Source organism: Cucurbita pepo, unplaced genomic scaffold (genome assembly GCF_002806865.2).
Source record: "Cucurbita pepo subsp. pepo cultivar mu-cu-16 unplaced genomic scaffold, ASM280686v2 Cp4.1_scaffold000149, whole genome shotgun sequence".
NCBI lineage: Eukaryota > Viridiplantae > Streptophyta > Magnoliopsida > Cucurbitales > Cucurbitaceae > Cucurbita > Cucurbita pepo.
In genome coordinates this window covers 151,615-171,470 of record NW_019646440.1, presented here as the reverse complement: position 1 = coordinate 171,470, position 19,856 = coordinate 151,615, and the positions used below count along the sequence as shown (strand labels likewise).

Sequence of the window (19,856 nt, the reverse complement as noted above, 5' to 3'; positions counted from 1 at the left end):
AAAAAAAAAAAAAAAAAAAAAAAAAAAAAAAAAAAAATCGCAATAATACAAGCATTATAAATGTACATTCACTTTTCACAGGTATTGGGTGTGATGATATTTTTATAGTCCAAGGCTTTATACATGTTCTCATTTTCCACCGATGTTAGTTGTGATGATTTATTGTAGAAGCTAACCACAAAGGCTTTATATGTGTACTCACATTTCATGGGTATTAGGTGTGATGATTGTTATGGAGGTAAGATCCAACACTTTAGTGGCTAGCTATGCGTGCCAAGGGGGATGTATGCAAGGGTGTGAACATGGACTTGTAGGTGTGTTTGCATTGGGGGGTGTTGGTGAGAATTATGAGTGTGTAAGGGTGCATGGGACATTGGTAGGGCATGTTTCAAGCATAGGATGGGGTTTGGCATGAGCGAGTGGGCAAGCATGCGCGCATGCAAGGGGGATGGGCGAGCGCGTGGGGACCTTGGGAGGCCTTTTGGGTTGAGGGCCATGTGCGGAGGTTTTGCACACTTGGGCGCCCACGGTCCAACCTATGCATCCTTCTCATTGACAACCAAACCCACACCAATCCTACGCACCCATGCACTCAAGATGACCTTGCATCAAAGCCGGTAAAATATAGGAATTAAAAAAAATAAAATCGTTCATGTATTTTCACTATTTATGTGTTTTGAGTGTCTTGATTTTTCATAGAGGTTAACTTCTAAGGGTTTTGTGGCTAGCATGCGTGCCTTGGAGTGGGCATGTACACAAGGGTGTGAAAATGGACTTTTAGCTATGCTTGCGTTGGGTGGGTGTTGGTGGGCATGACGTGCGAACAAGAGTGATAGGGGCGTTGGTGTGGCGTGGGGCTTGGCTCACACGCACTCAAGGTCATGAAGGGCTTATGCGCATGGGGCCAACAAGGCACGCGCACGCTCTCAGGAGCCACTAGGGCGCGCATGTAGCGGTAAGTAGGGTGCCCTCACGTTGGGCTAGCATGGGGCGCATGCATAGGGGCCAGCATTATTGCCCATGAGCACGCCTTGGCCATAGGCCTTAGCATGCACACGAGCGCTCAAGCCATGCTCCCACCCATGCATCATTCTCATTTAACACCCAAACCCAAACCAACCCAACTCACGCATGCATTTTTTATGCCCTTGCATTTGATGCGGTTATGAGTACAATCGGGTGTGGGAGGCACTTGGTGAAGGAGGCTCGCTTGCGGGTGACATGCGGGGGGAGCGGGTATGGAGGACTAAGCGGGTTAGCCTCCAAGGATTTTGGGTGTCTTGATTTTTCATAGAGGTTAACCAACAAGGGTTTTGTGGCTAGCGGGCGTGCCTTTGGAGTGGGCATGTAGGCAAGGGTGTGAACATAGACTTGTAGTTGTGCTTGCGTTAGGTAGGTGTTGGTGGGCATGATGTGTGCGCAAGGATGATAGGGACGTTGGTGCGGCATGGGGCTTGGCGCGCACGCACTCAAGGTCATGTAGGGCACACGTGCATGGGGCCAACAAGGCACGCGTGCGTGCGCAAGCGACAGCAAGCACGGTACCTTGCCGAGGGCCAGCACTGGCGAGTAGGACCAGCATTGGCGCACACACAAGGGCGAACATTGGCGCCCATGAGCACACCTTGCCCATAGGCCTTAGCATGCACACGAATGCTCAGGCCATGCTCCCACCCATGCATCATTCTCATTAACACGCAAACACATACCAACCCAACTCATGCATGCATTTTAGAGGCCTTGCATTGGAGCATGTCCAATCATCAACACTTAACATTACTTGTCTTATAACCTCCATGACACTTCAAAGAAATAAATTTGTTTATTGTTTGGGGAGGGATGAATCGGAGCGACGAAGGGCTGAATCTCAGTGGATCATGGCAGCAAGACCACTCTACCACTTACAATACCCTATCGCATATTTAAGTCGTCTACAAAGGATTCTACCCATCGCTCAGTGGGAATTACGTTACAAGGCGGCCGTTGAGACTCATCCGTCACAAGGGCTTAGACAACGACACGTGCCTTTGGGGGCCAAAAGGCCCCTACTGCTTGTCAGAAATCAAGCGATGGGCGCATGCATCGCTTCTAGCCCGAATTCTGACTTAGAGGTGTTCAGTCATAATCCAACACACGTAGCTTCGCACCACTGGCTTTTCAATCAAGCGCGATAACCAATTGTGCGAATCAACGGTTCCTCTCGTACTAGGTTGAATTACTATTGCCACATTATCATCAATAGGGTAAAACTAAGTTGTCTCATGATGGTCTAAACCCAGCTCACGTTCCCTATTGGTGGGTGAACAATCTAGCAATTGGTGCATTCTGCTTCACAACCTAGCACTTGCCCCGACGACCGGGTATAGGTTGCGCGCTTCAGCGCCATCCATTTTCGGGGCTAGTTGATTCGGCAGGTGAGTTGTTACATGACCACCGTCCTGCTGTCTTAATCGACCAACACCCTTTATGGGATCTAGGTTAGCGCACAGTTAGGCACCGTTACTCGACTTCCAGTTCATCCCGCATCGCCAGTTCTGCTTACCAAAAATTCAGTCATAATCCAGCGCACGGTAGCTTCGCGCCACTGGCCGTTCCCACAAGTTCAAATATAGCATTTGTAATAATACCATTGTTCATGACATTACTAAAAAAGGTTTCTCATTAGTATCTGGATTACCAAATGGAACACTTGGCTAATCGCTACTGCTGGGTTTAATCAAAGATATGTAATATCCACTTGTACCGTATAACCAGCTACTGCCAGATGTTATATGCATAACCATCAGAGAATGAACACTCAAGCTCTGCGAAAAGGTGCACTCGGTCCTATACATTTTCAAGTGCCATCAGCTCATTCATTCAACACCATGCGACGTGCGATGCTCCTCCAGCCGCTGACTCCACCCCGTGCCCTTCTCATTCAATACCATGGGATGTGCGATGCTCCTCCAGCCGCTGACTCCACCCCGTGCCCTTCTCATTCAACACCATGCGACGTGCGATGCTCCTCCAGCCGCTGACTCCACCCCGTGCCCTTCTCATTCAACACCATGCGATGTGCGATGCTCCTTCCGCTGTTGACTCGACCCCGTGCCCCTCTCATACAGACTAGTCATCCTCTATATAGTACATTTTGAGGCATACTCATGTATGTGAGGCACCACTGCAACGTCCCAATGTCCGCCCGTGCAACCATAGTCCCCCGCACTATATAGTACATTCATGTAAGTGTGTAAGTGAATGAAGAACACAAAATATGAACAACCATTTAGTTTGGAAGTGCTGGTTTGAAAGTTCAGAAAGATGAAAACTTTGAAAAAAAACATTGTGTAATCCAATTTGAGACCCAAAACGGCCGTTTTTTGGGTTGAAGGGTCGGACAAGCCGCCTCCGGCGACTTGCCAGGACATAGGTCTCGAAAAGTTACATGGAATCAAAAAAAAATTCATCAAATTTGATGAACGGAGCTCAAAGTTATGGTCTCTCAAAGTTTCGACATAGTTGGAAGTAATTTTTGGAGGATATAAAAGTCCAGATTTTGAAAATTTTTACTCCTTTTATGAACATGGGTTTACAGATCATGAAAAAACGTATGAAAAAGAGTGGTTATTTGTTCAAAACAACTCAGAATCGAGAGAGATATGATCTTCGAAAGGTATGCTCTATACAGTACGAGTTTGAGTTCGTCTGATTCCGGAGCTTGGTTTACTGATTAAACGGAAATGACGTAAAATTTTAAAACGCTTTGTTTCACAAGTTCGCTTTAGGTATAATCGCTACGCTTGTTCAACTTTTAAACTCCAGACCAGAGTTCGAACCCGCCTACAACAGTTTTTTTCCCTTTTTTTTTTTTTTTTCTTAGCTAGCGCGTTGTGTTCCGCGCGCAAAACAGACATAATTTTCTGCTCCACTCCACTCCCCATACAGTTTGAACGGAGGGATTTCTTTCTCCGTCGTGTATTTTTCCCGCCCATTTTTCCAAAGCCAATACTCCTCCCATTTTCTCTGCTTCCTTCCGCTAGGTTTGGCGGCCGATCTCAACTCCTCCGCGCTATTTCGGTTCGATGTTATACATTTCAAAGCGTCTTACGAATATTCATCTAAACTCAAAGAGCTGCACATGGATGCTGGTGGATCAGAATGCGAAAAAACGAAGCTTTTAATAAAAAGAGTTTGGATGTGTTCAAGCGGACGCATTCGTGGAGAGTATTGGAGGAGCAGTTTGGGATGGAGGAATATGTATTCATTTCAAACCTTGCGTTTGCGTTCTTCACAGGAAAACAAGGTAAATTTCAATTGAAGATTAAACCTAAAGCTAGCCTTTGTGCTGTAATTAGAATTCTTTTTACCTAATCTGACTCTGCCAATTGTTTGCTATTCTGCATTTTTTTATATATATGTTATTGAGTCCTGGTGTAATGTAATGGTTGAATTCCGTCAACAAAGGTGAAACTGCATTTTCAATCCACTTTTGGTCTGAATTCTATTAGCGATTTTAGGATGAATCAGTTGCAGGTTGGAGTTTGGTGTTTTGTGGATGTTTGGCTGAGTATTGAGGGGGGTGGATAACATGAACAAGAGTAAGGAGCATAGATTCTTGGGATATAGGGACTGTGAAACTCTTTGTTACTTGGATTGACAAAGGCTTTATAGCTATAACATGGTGTCTTAATATCCTCTTCAAACATTTTTGATCTTAAACTCATTTTCCTTTAATACAATCTTAAGCTCGCTAACTATTTTTCATGTGATATAACCTTGAAATAGCATGTCAACTAATTGAAAGCTCTCTCTCTGATTACTACAGTGAATGAATAGGAGCATGTACTACTGATTGTTTTTGGTTTTTGGTTTTTGGTTTAGATCCTGGTATTTTTCTTTTTCACTGTACTACTGTTTCTTCTTTTCTTCTTAATTTCAGTGGATTGGATAAATTATTTAATTCGTAAATTCCAAAACCCATTAATAGAGTTGTGGATCATCTCACGTAGATAGCAACTATTTTAGTAGCCTATGACCATGTGGGTGTTTTCTAATTTCTGGGATGGTAATGAAAAACTAATTCTGGTTTACATCAACAGATTTGGATCCCAGCTAGTTGTATTTCCAGAAGCCTTTATTGGTGGTTATCCCCGTGGATCAAATTTCGGTGTTTCCATTGGGAATACAACTACCAAGGGAGGAATTCCGCAAATATCATGCAGCAGCGGTCGATGTACCTGGTCAGTCTTTGTTTCACTTAATTTTGGTTGCACCTGTATAAAGAGTGATATTAGTGTCTTACCATGGATGATCTCAGGTTAAATGGACGTTGTTAGGTTCATAGTAATAATACTTATTCTAGAAGGCCGACTTCATTCCTCTATGAGTCTATACCAAACTTTATTATCTGGTCATATATTAATATCAAAATCTTAAATCTTAATATATATCTTTTGTTCTTTATCACCTTCAATCTTTAAATATATTTTAGCTCATATGCATACTCCAATAAGAACTGACTGACTATTCCATCTGAAATACGAGTCTGTTTCATGAGATGTAAAATGGGACTAATGGCTCCTGCAATTTACAATTAATGAATGACAAACAATGCTTCAAAAATCTACAGGCATTTCTTAGTTTCACTAGTTTCAAAACCTTCCTACTCGTGCTGATTAGGTGTGTTTTCAAGTTCTTTTTTTCCTGGGGCTGGGTTCATGGATTCTGAAGCCTTGTTCTTAAAAAATAAATAGAGCCAATCAAGACAATCTGAAAATACTTAACTCACTGTTATTACCCATAATCATATATGTATGTAAATGAAATAATGCCTTACCCATGCAAAATAATCTCGAATACTGTAAATTTTGTATTTTTTTAAACTAATTTATGTTGTTGGTAATTAATTTATTAGGTTGGAAGCTTTAACCACTATTCTTGTGCAAATTGTTACATATATTGCTAGGTTCCTGTATGCCTTAGGATTAGGATATTACATATATTGCTAGGTTCCTGTTTCCCTACTTATATGTGCATCATAGGTCATGGAAGCAAATTAGACGACCATTGAAAATAAAAGAGGCACCTCGATGTGAAAAGGGAATAAAGTAATCAGTTCATGTATAAAAACTTACATAAGAAAAGACTAAACGGAGTTGTTTACTTGCGAGGCATCAAGCTTATGTTCCCATGGAACTCTAATGGAAGTGCTAGATCTTGGCCTACAACTATTTACCTCAATGCAGTCCATTGACGATTCAGGTAAGCTTATCAAATTCTTCTTCACGCCTAGAAACTAACCCAGCCTACTATTATTTATTGATTCGGATCCTGTTGATTAAGTCGATTGATGTTGGGATATACTTGTACTGCTAGTCATGTTCTTTTCTATGGTATTTATTCATTTTGTTTTGGGGTTGGACTTTTCTTAATGAGTTCAAAAAATTGTTTATTCAAGTAATTTCTAATGCAGAAAAAGAATGCTTGGAAAAAGAAATAAATACACATTACTAAAGTTACTATCAAACTAGTCCCCATCTTTGGCAGACGGCAAGAAAAGAAACCTAACACGATTTTCTTCAACTTGTATAAGTTTAATATGCAATTGAAAATAGGGTGGGTTAGCAAATCTATGGTTGATCATGAGTTCAAGTTTAAGAGTGTTTGTGGGGAGCATGGGAATCCATCGATTTTGTTTAATAGAGTTAAATGAGTTATTTACTTGTGAGGCATCAAGCTTGTTTTCATATCGAACTCATGGAAGTGCAAGATCTTGGCCTATTTCTATTCATCTAATTGTACATAACATTGCTCTTGGCTCACGAAGGTCACCTTTGCCTTGTATAGGTTAGGATTGATTTGAATCTTAGACCATTGGTTGTTATTAGGTGGAACTGAGTTGGATTTTTTTGGCTTGAGCTTCATTCAACGAATCAATTATACGTATAAAATATATGTCCCTCTTAGTTCCCATAGGCTTTAAGACATTTACCTTGTAGCAGTATGAGTAGAATTCAAAAATATTTTTATTGCTTTAATGCACTTTGTATTTGAGAAATTTCTTAAACTCTCAGCAAGAAAGGTTCCTTGGATGTGATTTATTTCAATACCTTAAATTATAGCTTAGATAGTTTTAATTTATCTTGATTGTTGTATTAGACTGTCAAATAATGTATGGTTAAATATTATAGCTTAGCTAGTTTTAGTTTTTTAAATTTAAAACCCTCTCTATAATGCATATGGTTCAACAGTGAAACATGGTATTTTATTTTATGCATTCCAAAGTCCTTTTCAAACTAAAATATTTCAATTAATTAGCGACTACTCAGGACCTCTTTGTTTGTCACTTTTTTTTAGGTGAACAAACCTTTAAAATAAGATTATTGTTGAAGAACAAATCTTGATTTAAGGAATATTTATGTAATCACATTACATAAAGGAAGTAGTTAATCTTATATGTATTGTTCTAGAATTAGTTAGTTTTCTCCCCATAGAAGGGACATGTAATTCACTGAAAAAAAAAACAGCAGTTTAATTTAGAATTGCAACGTGATATCACAGCTTAAAATCAAACCTTCATAAGTTTCATTTGGGAGTTTCTGTTTCGGCCTAATGTTGCAAACTTTTTTGCTTCAGCCTACTAACACTATCGGAAACTTTCTACTTCCACTATCGTAAATTTTCTGCTTACACTATCGCAAGTCCATTATTTTTATAGTACCGAGCATATACCACTCCCACCAATAATTCCATCCTTGATATCCAATTTTCCGCCAACAAAATAGCCAATTTGTACAAACCGCAAGCCCATTGCAAGCCAATTTTCCATCAGCCCATATCCAAATTGTCGTAAGCTCATATCTAACACATTTATCTTTTCTCCGCTCGACTTCTTATCTCTTCTTAGTTCTTAGCTCAGTTCTTCTTGGGTTCAACCTTCATCAGCTTCGGTAATCGGTTTTGCCTTCACCTTCGGTTTTCTATTGTGTGGATGATAATAATAAAGCATAAGGATATTATGTTGATGATAATAATGTAGTATATAGTGTTAATGATTGTAATATAGCATAAGGAAATTCCTCTTGCTAAGCTTACTTCAAATTTAGTATATTGTGTGGTAATTTTTAGGACATTTTCTAACAACATGAACCATCTCTTATGCCTTGGCTGATACTAAATAACCCGCGAACACCATGCATGTGGGATTCTAATTTTCTTATTCATTTATTAGGTGGTGAAGTTCTTGGTAGAACAGAATAGCTGTAATAATCTTCATTGTCAAGTTACCATTGGAACATTATCTTACAGGTATTACTGTGCTCCGTCATTTCAACTATGGATTATTTATACTTGGAAGTTGCATTTTACATCAGACAGAGGTCTTGGTTTTCTATTGTATCTTTATCTATTTATTTATCCCGATGTATTCAGGATTGTGTCATTTGTTTGTTATTTGCCTTGCTACCAATTTTGGGTGGTCACAATGGTCTTCTTTTAGGAATGATATCTATGAGAAAGTTGTAAGTCAAGGTATGTGCCTTTAACACATGGTTTTTGGATATTTCTAGCTTCGTTTGATGATCTTGGGTTTTCTATAACCTCCTTGACACTTCAAAGAAATCAACGTGTGTCCTGCCTACTTATGGATTCAACCTACATTAAATAGATGATACTTGTTTATTGAGTAATTTATCAACGTATGTGCTAGTGGATGTTGGTTGAAATGCCTTAAGACATTGAGAATATGGAGATGAACAAGTGATTTGCGCCTGGAAGGTAGAAAACCTGGAAAAGAAATTGATTTGTTTTATTGCATCTACTATCTTTCCCGGTTATCCTACTTTAATGGTTCTCTAGTACTATATTTGTTTTGTTATTATTATTATTATTATTATTTTTAAGAATAGGTTTTCTTTCAAAAGTTGGAGCTCTTTCTGGGATTGTTTAATTGCTGCAACATATTGCCTTTTCATTTGCATATTGAAATAATACTTTAAGCATTTTTTAGTTCTTTTTCAGTGTAGTGACAAGGTGGGCCTCAGTTGAGTTGGGTACCTTTGTAGCTGGAGTTATGATATCCACCGCTGTCTTCGGTCAACATACTTTAGATCAGGTACTCCGTGACAATGCATACTGCCAGTTCTTTGTTGAATGATTATATATTGTGAATATAGGTAATTTAATTATACGTAGGTGATGTTGGAATTGATTCATTGCATATTCTTTACACATTTATAGGTGATAATATGAAAATAGATGGTGGGTTGGGTTGGGTTATGAATCCAACCAACCTGAACTTTTGGGTTGGTCCAAAAAATTTTCGCAACCCAATCCAATCCGGACCGTGTACACCCCTACTTGAGTCCTTATTTTTTAGTCATGTCAATTTCTCAAACATAGTAAATGCCCGCTACAACTCTATTCCAAGCTCTAGGTTCAAGCCCTAGGTTATGTGAAAAGCGTTATATCCTGTTATCTTGTGCTTCTTAAAGGTGTTCATGAGCTCTACTTCTTTATTGGTGGATAATGTGGATGAAAATGCCATTTCACCAAGATATGCATACTTGAGATGCAATTCTGGGGTTGATACTTATAGAAGGTTCATCGGTGGGATCTATCTTGATCCCAACCCCAAAGACTCAAAAACTATCTTGAAGGGGCTTAAATCTACCGTCTTTTCTGCATCACTATTCATTGTTAGTGATTCTTCTTGTTCTTCTTGCAACTCCCGCTCTTCTTCTCTTGCAGTCACTTCTAATATCATTTCCCTTTTTAGCCTTTCGATCCCCTTTTGAAGTATAGAGTTGTAAAGCCTACTTTAGGAACAAACATTTGTAAAATAAGTATGACGAAGGTATTAAGATGTAAATTAATAAATTACCTATTATGTTCAAAATTAAGAAACATTATGTGTTATGTTTAAGAAAAGTTCATTTAGAAGTTTTATTTTAAGTTCAAGCATAATGTTTATTATGATCCATTTGCATGCTATGCTTGAGGGAGTATGGAAAAATTCAAGTTGAAGTGCAAATTTGGACTAGTCCTAATAGGGTATTTTTGGAAAATAACATTAAAAAGGGTAAATATGGGAATTTAACCCACTACTCCAAATATGTAAAGTGAATTTCACTTAAAGTTGTAAATTTGGAAAATTAGCCCTAAAATGGTATTTTTGAAAAAAATAGCACTAGAAGGGTATTTTTGAAGAATAATCTTATAAAGAATAAATATGGGATTTTAACCCAAATGAACACCAAATTTGTAAATTGCCCTAAAGTTGTAAATTGCAAAATAGCCCTAAAGTAGTAAATTTACAAAATGAACCATAAACTTAATCAATTTGGAAAAATAACCCACCAAGAGTCAACAAACTCATAAGTCTTCCAACAAGATGATGGATTTGGATATTTAACCCACTTGACCACTTGCATAATTAAGTAATTAAAGGAAAATTCAAGATAATTACTTAAAATTCTCATCTATGGAAAATTGGCCAACTGCGGAGAGTTAAAGAGATGGAATTCAAATGTTATATGACCCATTGACGCTGTAGTTTCAGCTGAAACATATCAAAACAACCAAAACTTCCATTTTTTCAAGCTCTCCAAACCTCTCCATAACCAAGAAACTTCAAACCTTAGGTACTCCCTCCATACTTGGAATTAGAAGCTTAAAATGGTTTCATTCGAAAGAGGACAACCTCAACTTCATCCCTACTTAAAAAAGAGCAAGGAATCGAAAGTAATCAAGGTATATTTTTTGGGTATCCATTCTCAGATTTTTTCAAAATTCTTCCTCCATAGACAACCTCATGACTCGAGTTTTGTCTCTTTGGACTCAGGGAGAAGAGCTGGACAAGACTCATGAAGAAAGGAAAGCACGAAAATGTGGGGATCATGAAACACCATAAGAGTCATTCTTGGTAACTTTTATGAAATTGAGCTTTTTTTTATTTACCATGAATTATTATGTCTAGCTTATTCCATTAGAATCTAGAGCTCTCATATAAAGTTTTTCCTGAAGAGTTCGAAGAAAAATAGCGAAGGGAGTCTCAATTTCTTAATTTAAGTTTTGGCGAAGAATTTTGAAAATTGAGAAATTTCTTTTCCACGATGAATCTCATCCTTTTAAACCAATTTGTACAGCTTTGTGGCAAGGAGAGTGACGACTTTGGTGAAGACAGAAAGTCGCTGGAAGCAAAGAGCCCATAAGTTAACTTTCAGTAAGCTTTAAGCAACAAATTTGCTGAGTCGAGAGGAGATGAGTTCTCAATGTCCAAATCGAGAACAACTTGGAGTTGAGAATGTGGGTAAAGTTATTCTCAGGTACCTTCCTTTGACCCTTTTAACTTGCTCGATTTAGAACCAATTTAATGAAACTTGTCTTAAATAAACCATGGTGTGTAGGATTACAAGTTTCGTGAAGAAATTGAGGAAAAATTACCTCTAGAACACTCAGTAATCATCAAGTTTTAGATGGGTCAAATATCGATTTTGCGCACTGAAGGTATGACCAGAGGTTGAAGACGATGTCATCGTGGCCTCTGACCCTGTCACATCACCTAATTTGGTTTTTTAGACCTTTCACCACTGTTTTGATCGGTTCGCCCACTTTTAGGCTGGTTCTAACTTTGATTTTTGATGTTCCAGAAAATAGTCCCAATCTGGACCTACCCAATAAATTTGTGGAAGAAACAACTTTAAGAGCTCGTAAAAATCGATCCCGAACACGATTGAATAAGTAAATGGCTACATTGACCGACCGTTAGTTCCTGTTTGGACTAGTTCACCCTTGTTTAGACTAGTTCAATGAGTTTTATGGTTTCACAAGTAGCTCGAATTGGAAGCTACCCAAGAAAATTGAGAAGGAAGGAAATTGCTAGTTAAAATCAATCACGAAAACAGCTCACTTTATTGGCCGGTTCACCCTTCTTTAAATCAGTTCTCATGAAATTGTTTATTGTTCCAGGAACTAGAAACAATTTGCAGCCTTCCATAAGTTGTTTGGAAGGATAAGATATGAGAGCTCAAACACGCACGAGCAAGTAAGCATACGGAGAAAGTATCGAGTAGTACTTGTAGGAGTTGATCAGGACAAGGGGCAGATGATTACAAATCATATCTAAGAACTTAATTGACTTAGTATCATGGTAGTTAAACTTAGAAACGTGTACAGTTTACGGTTTAGCACAATTTAAACTTTATAGCTTCCGTTATGTATGCTTGAGAACTTTGATAGTTTGAACATGTTCATGACCCTTCTAGCGTACCTAGACTTATTTTATTCCCTATATTGAGTATGTTGAGTATGATGTATGCTATGATTGTCCTCGGTTATGCTTTGGATGATCATTATGTGCCATAAAGTTCTACTATGCTGGTTATAGATCATGAACCATTGTTTTACATTAAGGTACTAGAACCTAGTTACAGGTCCCATTATTTCCTTTGGGTTGACCAGGTACCTTGTAGGGACGATTAGGGCTCAACCTTCATTTGTGAACTAACCAAGAGGAGTTAGGGTCTATCTGGTACATTTAGTTCAATTGTCACCCTTGGTGAGTTTTAGGAGTCATTGATTGTTCGTTATTGAGGTAATTTCGGTTTTGCCTAGTGGGGAAGCTCGGTTAGTTACTGTCTCTACTAGGAAGAGCGACTTGACAGGTAGTTTACTGTTCTAGAGGGGGCAAGAACAGGTCAATTACTGTCTCCGCCCGAAACGGTGATGCGACAGACCAGTTACTATTTCTGTCTGAAAAGGCAATACATCAGGTATTTATAACCCTACACCGCCAAGGAGAATCCTCTGGTTGGAACTCATTAAATAACCAGATGGTGGAGTATGTATATTGTGTTAGAGCAAAAGGTCTCCTCCATACTTACTAGACTTACCCTAAGCTCGACCTTGTAAGCGTACAGGTTGAGGGTCATCAAGTATTACGAGGGACCTAGGTATGTGTAAAACAATGTGTAGAGTACCAAAACCATTTAGTTATAACCCCGAGGTGGTTAGAGCACAACACATAGGAGATATGTCTAGGGTTTGGGCACATAGAGACCTGGATAGGTTAGTACAAACTTGATTCTTCTTCAATTATGATCCACCCAAAACTTATAACAATGATACTTGATTCTTCTTCAATGTGGCATGAATTAAAACATCTTTTGATAAATTTGAAAACATTTTCTTCACATCTTCCTTTAAGTTTATATTGCATGATTGATGTCTTGGTTTATATCACAATAGGAAGAGGGTTAGCAATTCAATAAGGACTCTGATAAGTTCATGGAAAAAGGAACAAAGAGTTAGAGAGTGTAGTGTGTTATGGTCGTACTTTTTGGACTGTGCAACGTCATGATCTCAACATGATCATGGCAAGCATTAAGGAAAACTCAAGCTCTATTGTTATTTTCACCCGCCTTTGTGGCTTCCTCGACCCTTAGGTGAGGTTCTTCTTTGTTGAACTCATGCAAAAACTAAGTTAGTTTAGCCATACACGCCACTCATGCATGCATGTTCACTTGCTTGCGACTCTAGCCGACTTGCCACTATTCTAGGCCAAGTCCTTCGGCTCGACCTTACATCTACTCTAGGTCAAGATCCTTCAAATGCAACGTTACATCTCATCTCATCATCTTGGTTTGCGACAACATGAACCATGCTTTGTGATGTCATCCCAAGTCTTGAGATGTCATTGGATATCACTGCTCACTTGGGCATGCTTATCAAGAATCAACCCATGAGTCACTATATCATCAGGACATCCCAAATATCTATCTAAGTGGACACTATTGAGGCATGAAATCTCTTGTGTTGATACTATGTCTCCCCCTATAGTATATTTGAGGTTTTTTTTGTTTAGCTAGAGTAGACATGAGTTTGGTGAGCGATTATATTGCCTCATGGAGTGTCTGATTGGTGTTCAACCGATACCAAATTTGGTGAGCTTTCATTTTTCATACGTACTTAATTACCGAGCTGCATACCAAACTCCCACTGAAACATCGACTTATGAGGTTATGACCTAAGGCCCCACCAAACCCTTTTTAAGCTTGTCTCTAACACTCATGACTACTTGTTGCATCTAACCTAGCTTATGCCTCAACTTTTCTTTCATGCATACTCTTCCTCGGTTGCATCATGACACTTGTCTTTTTTGGTCCTCACATGGTCATATAGGCGCCAATCACATGTCACCTCCTTGTTTGTCTGCACATAGAGGTCTGATGTGGTCATAATATATGTTAAGGACTTCATAAGGGTATTTTTGGTTGAGTATGTGTGGTATAAATGTTATTATAAAATTACCGATGTGGTCATAATATATGTTAAGGACTTCATAAGGGTATTTTTGGTTGAGTATGTGTGGTATAAATGTTATTATAAAATTACCATTATGCCGTAGGTTGAGATTTTTGAGAAACATGTTTTATGTATTTTGCTAAGCTAGAAAGAGAATATGCAGAGTTGTGCAATATGGATGAGTATGTTGTGCATGATGTAAAAAAACTTGCCTAAATGCCCTATGATGAGATTTGTGATGAATAATGTCTTATATGCTTTCCCCTAGAAAGGCGGAAGGGAATTATGATTTGTGCTCTGTGTGATTGATGGATGTTATTTCTTTGTTGAGTTTGTTTGCTTGTATACATGCATGATATAATATGTTTTATCTCTAGGTGATTGACTGTGTGTTCTCCCTGTAGGCACTCGAATGCTATATTATCTAACACGAAATTCTCCCTCCATACTCAACTAAGTCTTATGAGGTTTGTTTCTACCGATTCGTTAGAACAAGGGGAAGGTATCTTGTGAAGGAGTTAGGGACTGAGAGAGTATGTAACCTAGTCTCATTTGAGATGAATTGAGCTTAAAACATTCGGAGTTTAGTGGTTAAATTATTCACCTAGAGTGCAATCAAAAATTGGTTTTGTGCGATTAGTTTGAGGACATCTAAGGCTAGGGAGGTTAGAATTGACCGGTAGCAAAAGAGTCAGAGTTTTGGGTATGAAAGTAAAACTACAAATTTATCTTGCCTTTATGATATATCATTGTGTAATTGATGAAAGCTGGTATTAGACAACCATCGTAGATTTTCATACTTGTAATAAAACTTGGAATACTTAATAGTCCAACTTAAAAGGAGAGTTTTGAAACCTTGAAACCTTTAACTACAGTAAACGTACATTTTTTAAGCAACTTGATGTTACTAGAAAAAAATCATCATTAATTTCTACAAAAATTGGTTTATATTGAGGTTTTGGAATGTATTTGTATAGGGGTACAGGAAAAATTACCACAGAACTTCTAGTTGATTTCGATACAATTTTCATCTTTATAATCCTATCCTCCACTCAAGTCTATCTTAAAAAATGGTTTCCTAAATTTAAGATATCTCGACAATCTCAAACTCTAGTCGATCTCCATACACACCTATAAAATTTTGACCATGATCGTATTGCCTCATCCAAATTGTGGCTCAATACTTTTAACCTCATAACATTCATGCCGTTGTTCTCAAACTTACATTTAAAACTTTCCAATTAGTGTTAAGGTAGGAAGTTTTCTACCTCTTACTACTTCCATATTTACTATTTAAAACTTTCCGTTGTTCTCAATCTCATATTTACATACTTCGTAGTGATGAAATTTTCTTTCGACACTCCCACTTATGACTATTTAGTATTGTATAGATTCGAAAAATCATTCTATATGCCCACATGGACTTAAGAGCTAGATACCACGTTAAAGTAATGAGCCTTTGAGTAAGTAGAGAACTTAGGTTATGCTAGATGTTACACTTTGTCTCATAACTTGTGATTGACAACTTTAGCGGCCTAGATACCACGTTAAAGTAATGAGCCTTTGAGTAAGTAGAGGCTAGATGTTACACTTTGTCTCATAACTTGTGATTGACAACTTTAACGGCCGACTTCCATGCAAAAATAATTAGGGGGCTCACCTACTCACCCTTAATCATGAACTCATCTTGAGGGGCCGAAGATTTGCATAGTAATGCTTGTTATGGGTTAACCCATACAAGTTCTATGAGAAAGTAGAAATTAGTAGTGAGCTAGTAGCTCCTATTGATGAACTTGTCACATTGATGGGTCCATAATCGTTTGTAGCAGTTTATCAAGAACTTGTCACCCCTTACCAACATTGTGCCCTAAACATAGTGGTGGTTCGAAACCGGTTCGTGAGGAAAAAGGAATTTGAACTACAAAAGGTTAGTACTCAATCTTCTTGAGTTTTAATGCTTATGAACATGCTAACTAATTTACTATAACTGATGCATTTAGAGTGCCTTAGATCCAAATTGCTTCCGCATGTATTATAACAACACCATCAATTGGTATCAGAGCAAGTTTAAGGCACTTTATTTACGTACCCTTTCATGAATGAAAAATTGTGGCTACTAAAATGGATGTTTATGGTTTTGGCATTTTTTTTATGCTTACATTTGATACCATTATTATAATTGGCCTAATGTATATGGGTTTTAATAAGTGAAGAAAGGTTTGTAATTTTTATGGAGTCATTAGAGTCCATTTAAGATTGTAATTGATCGATAATGGAAATGATGGCAAGTTGAACCGAGGAAGAAGGAAGAATTTTTGCTTCCCAACCCAACCTAACCCGCGGCAAGCTCGAGGGAGTGGATCACGTTAATTTTTAATTATTAATGTAATAATTTAGTTAATTGCTTGCTTTAAAATGCTAAAATCAGTCCACTATGGTGTGTTTAATTGGNTTACACTTTGTCTCATAACTTGTGATTGACAACTTTAGCGGCCTAGATACCACGTTAAAGTAATGAGCCTTTGAGTAAGTAGAGGCTAGATGTTACACTTTGTCTCATAACTTGTGATTGACAACTTTAACGGCCGACTTCCATGCAAAAATAATTAGGGGGCTCACCTACTCACCCTTAATCATGAACTCATCTTGAGGGGCCGAAGATTTGCATAGTAATGCTTGTTATGGGTTAACCCATACAAGTTCTATGAGAAAGTAGAAATTAGTAGTGAGCTAGTAGCTCCTATTGATGAACTTGTCACATTGATGGGTCCATAATCGTTTGTAGCAGTTTATCAAGAACTTGTCACCCCTTACCAACATTGTGCCCTAAACATAGTGGTGGTTCGAAACCGGTTCGTGAGGAAAAAGGAATTTGAACTACAAAAGGTTAGTACTCAATCTTNTGATTGCCCCTCGATAGCAGTTACTCTGACTCACTAAAGTATCATTGCAAATTAATAACTTTTGGTTACATTATTACATTTGCTAAACCTGATTGGANTTGAGTTTTAATGCTTATGAACATGCTAACTAATTTACTATAACTGATGCATTTAGAGTGCCTTAGATCCAAATTGCTTCCGCATGTATTATAACAACACCATCAATTGGTATCAGAGCAAGTTTAAGGCACTTTATTTACGTACCCTTTCATGAATGAAAAATTGTGGCTACTAAAATGGATGTTTATGGTTTTGGCATTTTTTTTATGCTTACATTTGATACCATTATTATAATTGGCCTAATGTATATGGGTTTTAATAAGTGAAGAAAGGTTTGTAATTTTTATGGAGTCATTAGAGTCCATTTAAGATTGTAATTGATCGATAATGGAAATGATGGCAAGTTGAACCGAGGAAGAAGGAAGAATTTTTGCTTCCCAACCCAACCTAACCCGCGGCAAGCTCGAGGGAGTGGATCACGTTAATTTTTAATTATTAATGTAATAATTTAGTTAATTGCTTGCTTTAAAATGCTAAAATCAGTCCACTATGGTGTGTTTAATTGGTTATGCATTGTGAATGTATGTTTTAATTAAATAGAAAATGTACATGCATAAAGTATGCCATATAGATTTAAAATCCCACCACTGGCTAAGCATGTTTCATGCATTACAAGTATGTTATAAGTGTTATAATGTATGCATGTTTAGGGTTCCATGAGTGATAGATATAAATTGTTATATTATTGCATGGAATGGATAATTATATAATTGTTATATAAAGCATGTTAGATGCATGTTATAGGTTATTTTCAACGTTATAAAACGAGATAGACGTTAAAATCTATAATAAAGATAAGTGCATGCTCACTTAGGGTTAAGAACCAAGCACGATCAATTTTAATAGTTAAAATAGGTCGATATCTTTTAAAATTGTGGTTACAAGAAAGCTCACTTGGCACGATCCTGTCTAGGACTGGAGGTACTTAAGTTGACGATTTACGAAACACCTATNATTTTTTTTTATATCACAGCATGACAAGCTCAATAGTAAAATTACTCGCTTTTGAGAAATTAAACAGTGACAATTACGGAACTTGGAAATCAAACCTAANGTTTTTTTTTTTTTTTTTTTTTTTTTTTTTTTTTTTTTTTTTTTTTTTTGGAAAAATCACCTAGACTTAGATTATATTTAATTAGCTAGAATATACCTAAGTAATGAGTATACCCAACCGTCTAAAATATTTAGTGGGAGGAAAAAGGTATATGAGATACATCGTTTTCTTTTTTTATGCTCTCTGGAAAATTCACACCGTGAGATTCATGCTCGGTCAATAACAAGATGAATAGAGAAATATTTATTGTAAGTAGAAGGAAGTATATCAACAAATCCTATGTTCTCCACCACTAGGTTACACCATGAGATTCTCATGTTCTGCCTGCATGTTGCCCTAGAGCAACTACCCATTCGGAGGGTCGTAACATGGGAGAAGGAACAACACAAACTCCAGAAATGGATAGGATTTCTTAGATCCATTCCCAACTTTGGCTTTTTCATTTGATAGCATTGTTGGGGGCTGATCTCTAAGGTCTGAAAATGGCGGGTCACACTTACGAAAAATTACTTAGAGTTAGTATATTCTTGACCAAAGTGGCGATAACTAAAACACTATAGGAAGAAAGAGTTATTCTAGGATTAGTGTTTAAGTCAAGAATGTCTTGGTTTAGTAAAGGAGTGATTGATTGCCCCTCGATAGCAGTTACTCTGACTCACTAAAGTATCATTGCAAATTAATAACTTTTGGTTACATTATTACATTTGCTAAACCTGATTGGATTAAAAAAAGATTAAATCAATTCACTAATATAATTTTTTTTTATATCACAGCATGACAAGCTCAATAGTAAAATTACTCGCTTTTGAGAAATTAAACAGTGACAATTACGGAACTTGGAAATCAAACCTAAACACAATACTTGTAATTGATGATTTAAAGTTTGTTTTAATTGAGGAATANACATCGTTTTCTTTTTTTATGCTCTCTGGAAAATTCACACCGTGAGATTCATGCTCGGTCAATAACAAGATGAATAGAGAAATATTTATTGTAAGTAGAAGGAAGTATATCAACAAATCCTATGTTCTCCACCACTAGGTTACACCATGAGATTCTCATGTTCTGCCTGCATGTTGCCCTAGAGCAACTACCCATTCGGAGGGTCGTAACATGGGAGAAGGAACAACACAAACTCCAGAAATGGATAGGATTTCTTAGATCCATTCCCAACTTTGGCTTTTTCATTTGATAGCATTGTTGGGGGCTGATCTCTAAGGTCTGAAAATGGCGGGTCACACTTACGAAAAATTACTTAGAGTTAGTATATTCTTGACCAAAGTGGCGATAACTAAAACACTATAGGAAGAAAGAGTTATTCTAGGATTAGTGTTTAAGTCAAGAATGTCTTGGTTTAGTAAAGGAGTGATTGATTGCCCCTCGATAGCAGTTACTCTGACTCACTAAAGTATCATTGCAAATTAATAACTTTTGGTTACATTATTACATTTGCTAAACCTGATTGGATTAAAAAAAGATTAAATCAATTCACTAATATAATTTTTTTTTATATCACA

General features: G+C 37.5%; 1 protein-coding gene across 10 annotated transcripts; it reads left to right on the top strand.

Annotated features, from left to right (window-relative positions):
* The first annotated feature begins 3,849 nt into the window (after window positions 1–3,849).
* LOC111784031 lies at window positions 3,850–15,071 on the top strand. Of its 10 annotated transcripts, none has more exons than XR_002813472.1 (8): window positions 3,850–4,285; window positions 5,082–5,222; window positions 6,161–6,243; window positions 8,213–8,289; window positions 9,001–9,094; window positions 10,823–10,903; window positions 11,127–11,306; window positions 11,950–12,227. XR_002813472.1 is itself a non-coding variant. In XM_023664853.1 (5 exons), the coding sequence occupies exons 1-4, from the start codon at window positions 4,121–4,123 to the stop codon at window positions 8,239–8,241; spliced, it is 426 nt and encodes a 141-aa protein (XP_023520621.1). In that variant the 5' UTR covers window positions 3,850–4,120; the 3' UTR covers window positions 8,242–8,289; window positions 9,001–9,125. The 10 variants fall into 10 exon arrangements, 1 of the variants encoding a protein (XP_023520621.1); XR_002813471.1 differs by having other exon boundaries at window positions 6,024–6,243; XR_002813466.1 differs by adding an exon at window positions 11,388–11,487 and having other exon boundaries at window positions 5,082–6,243.
* The last annotated feature ends 4,785 nt before the right edge of the window (window positions 15,072–19,856 follow it).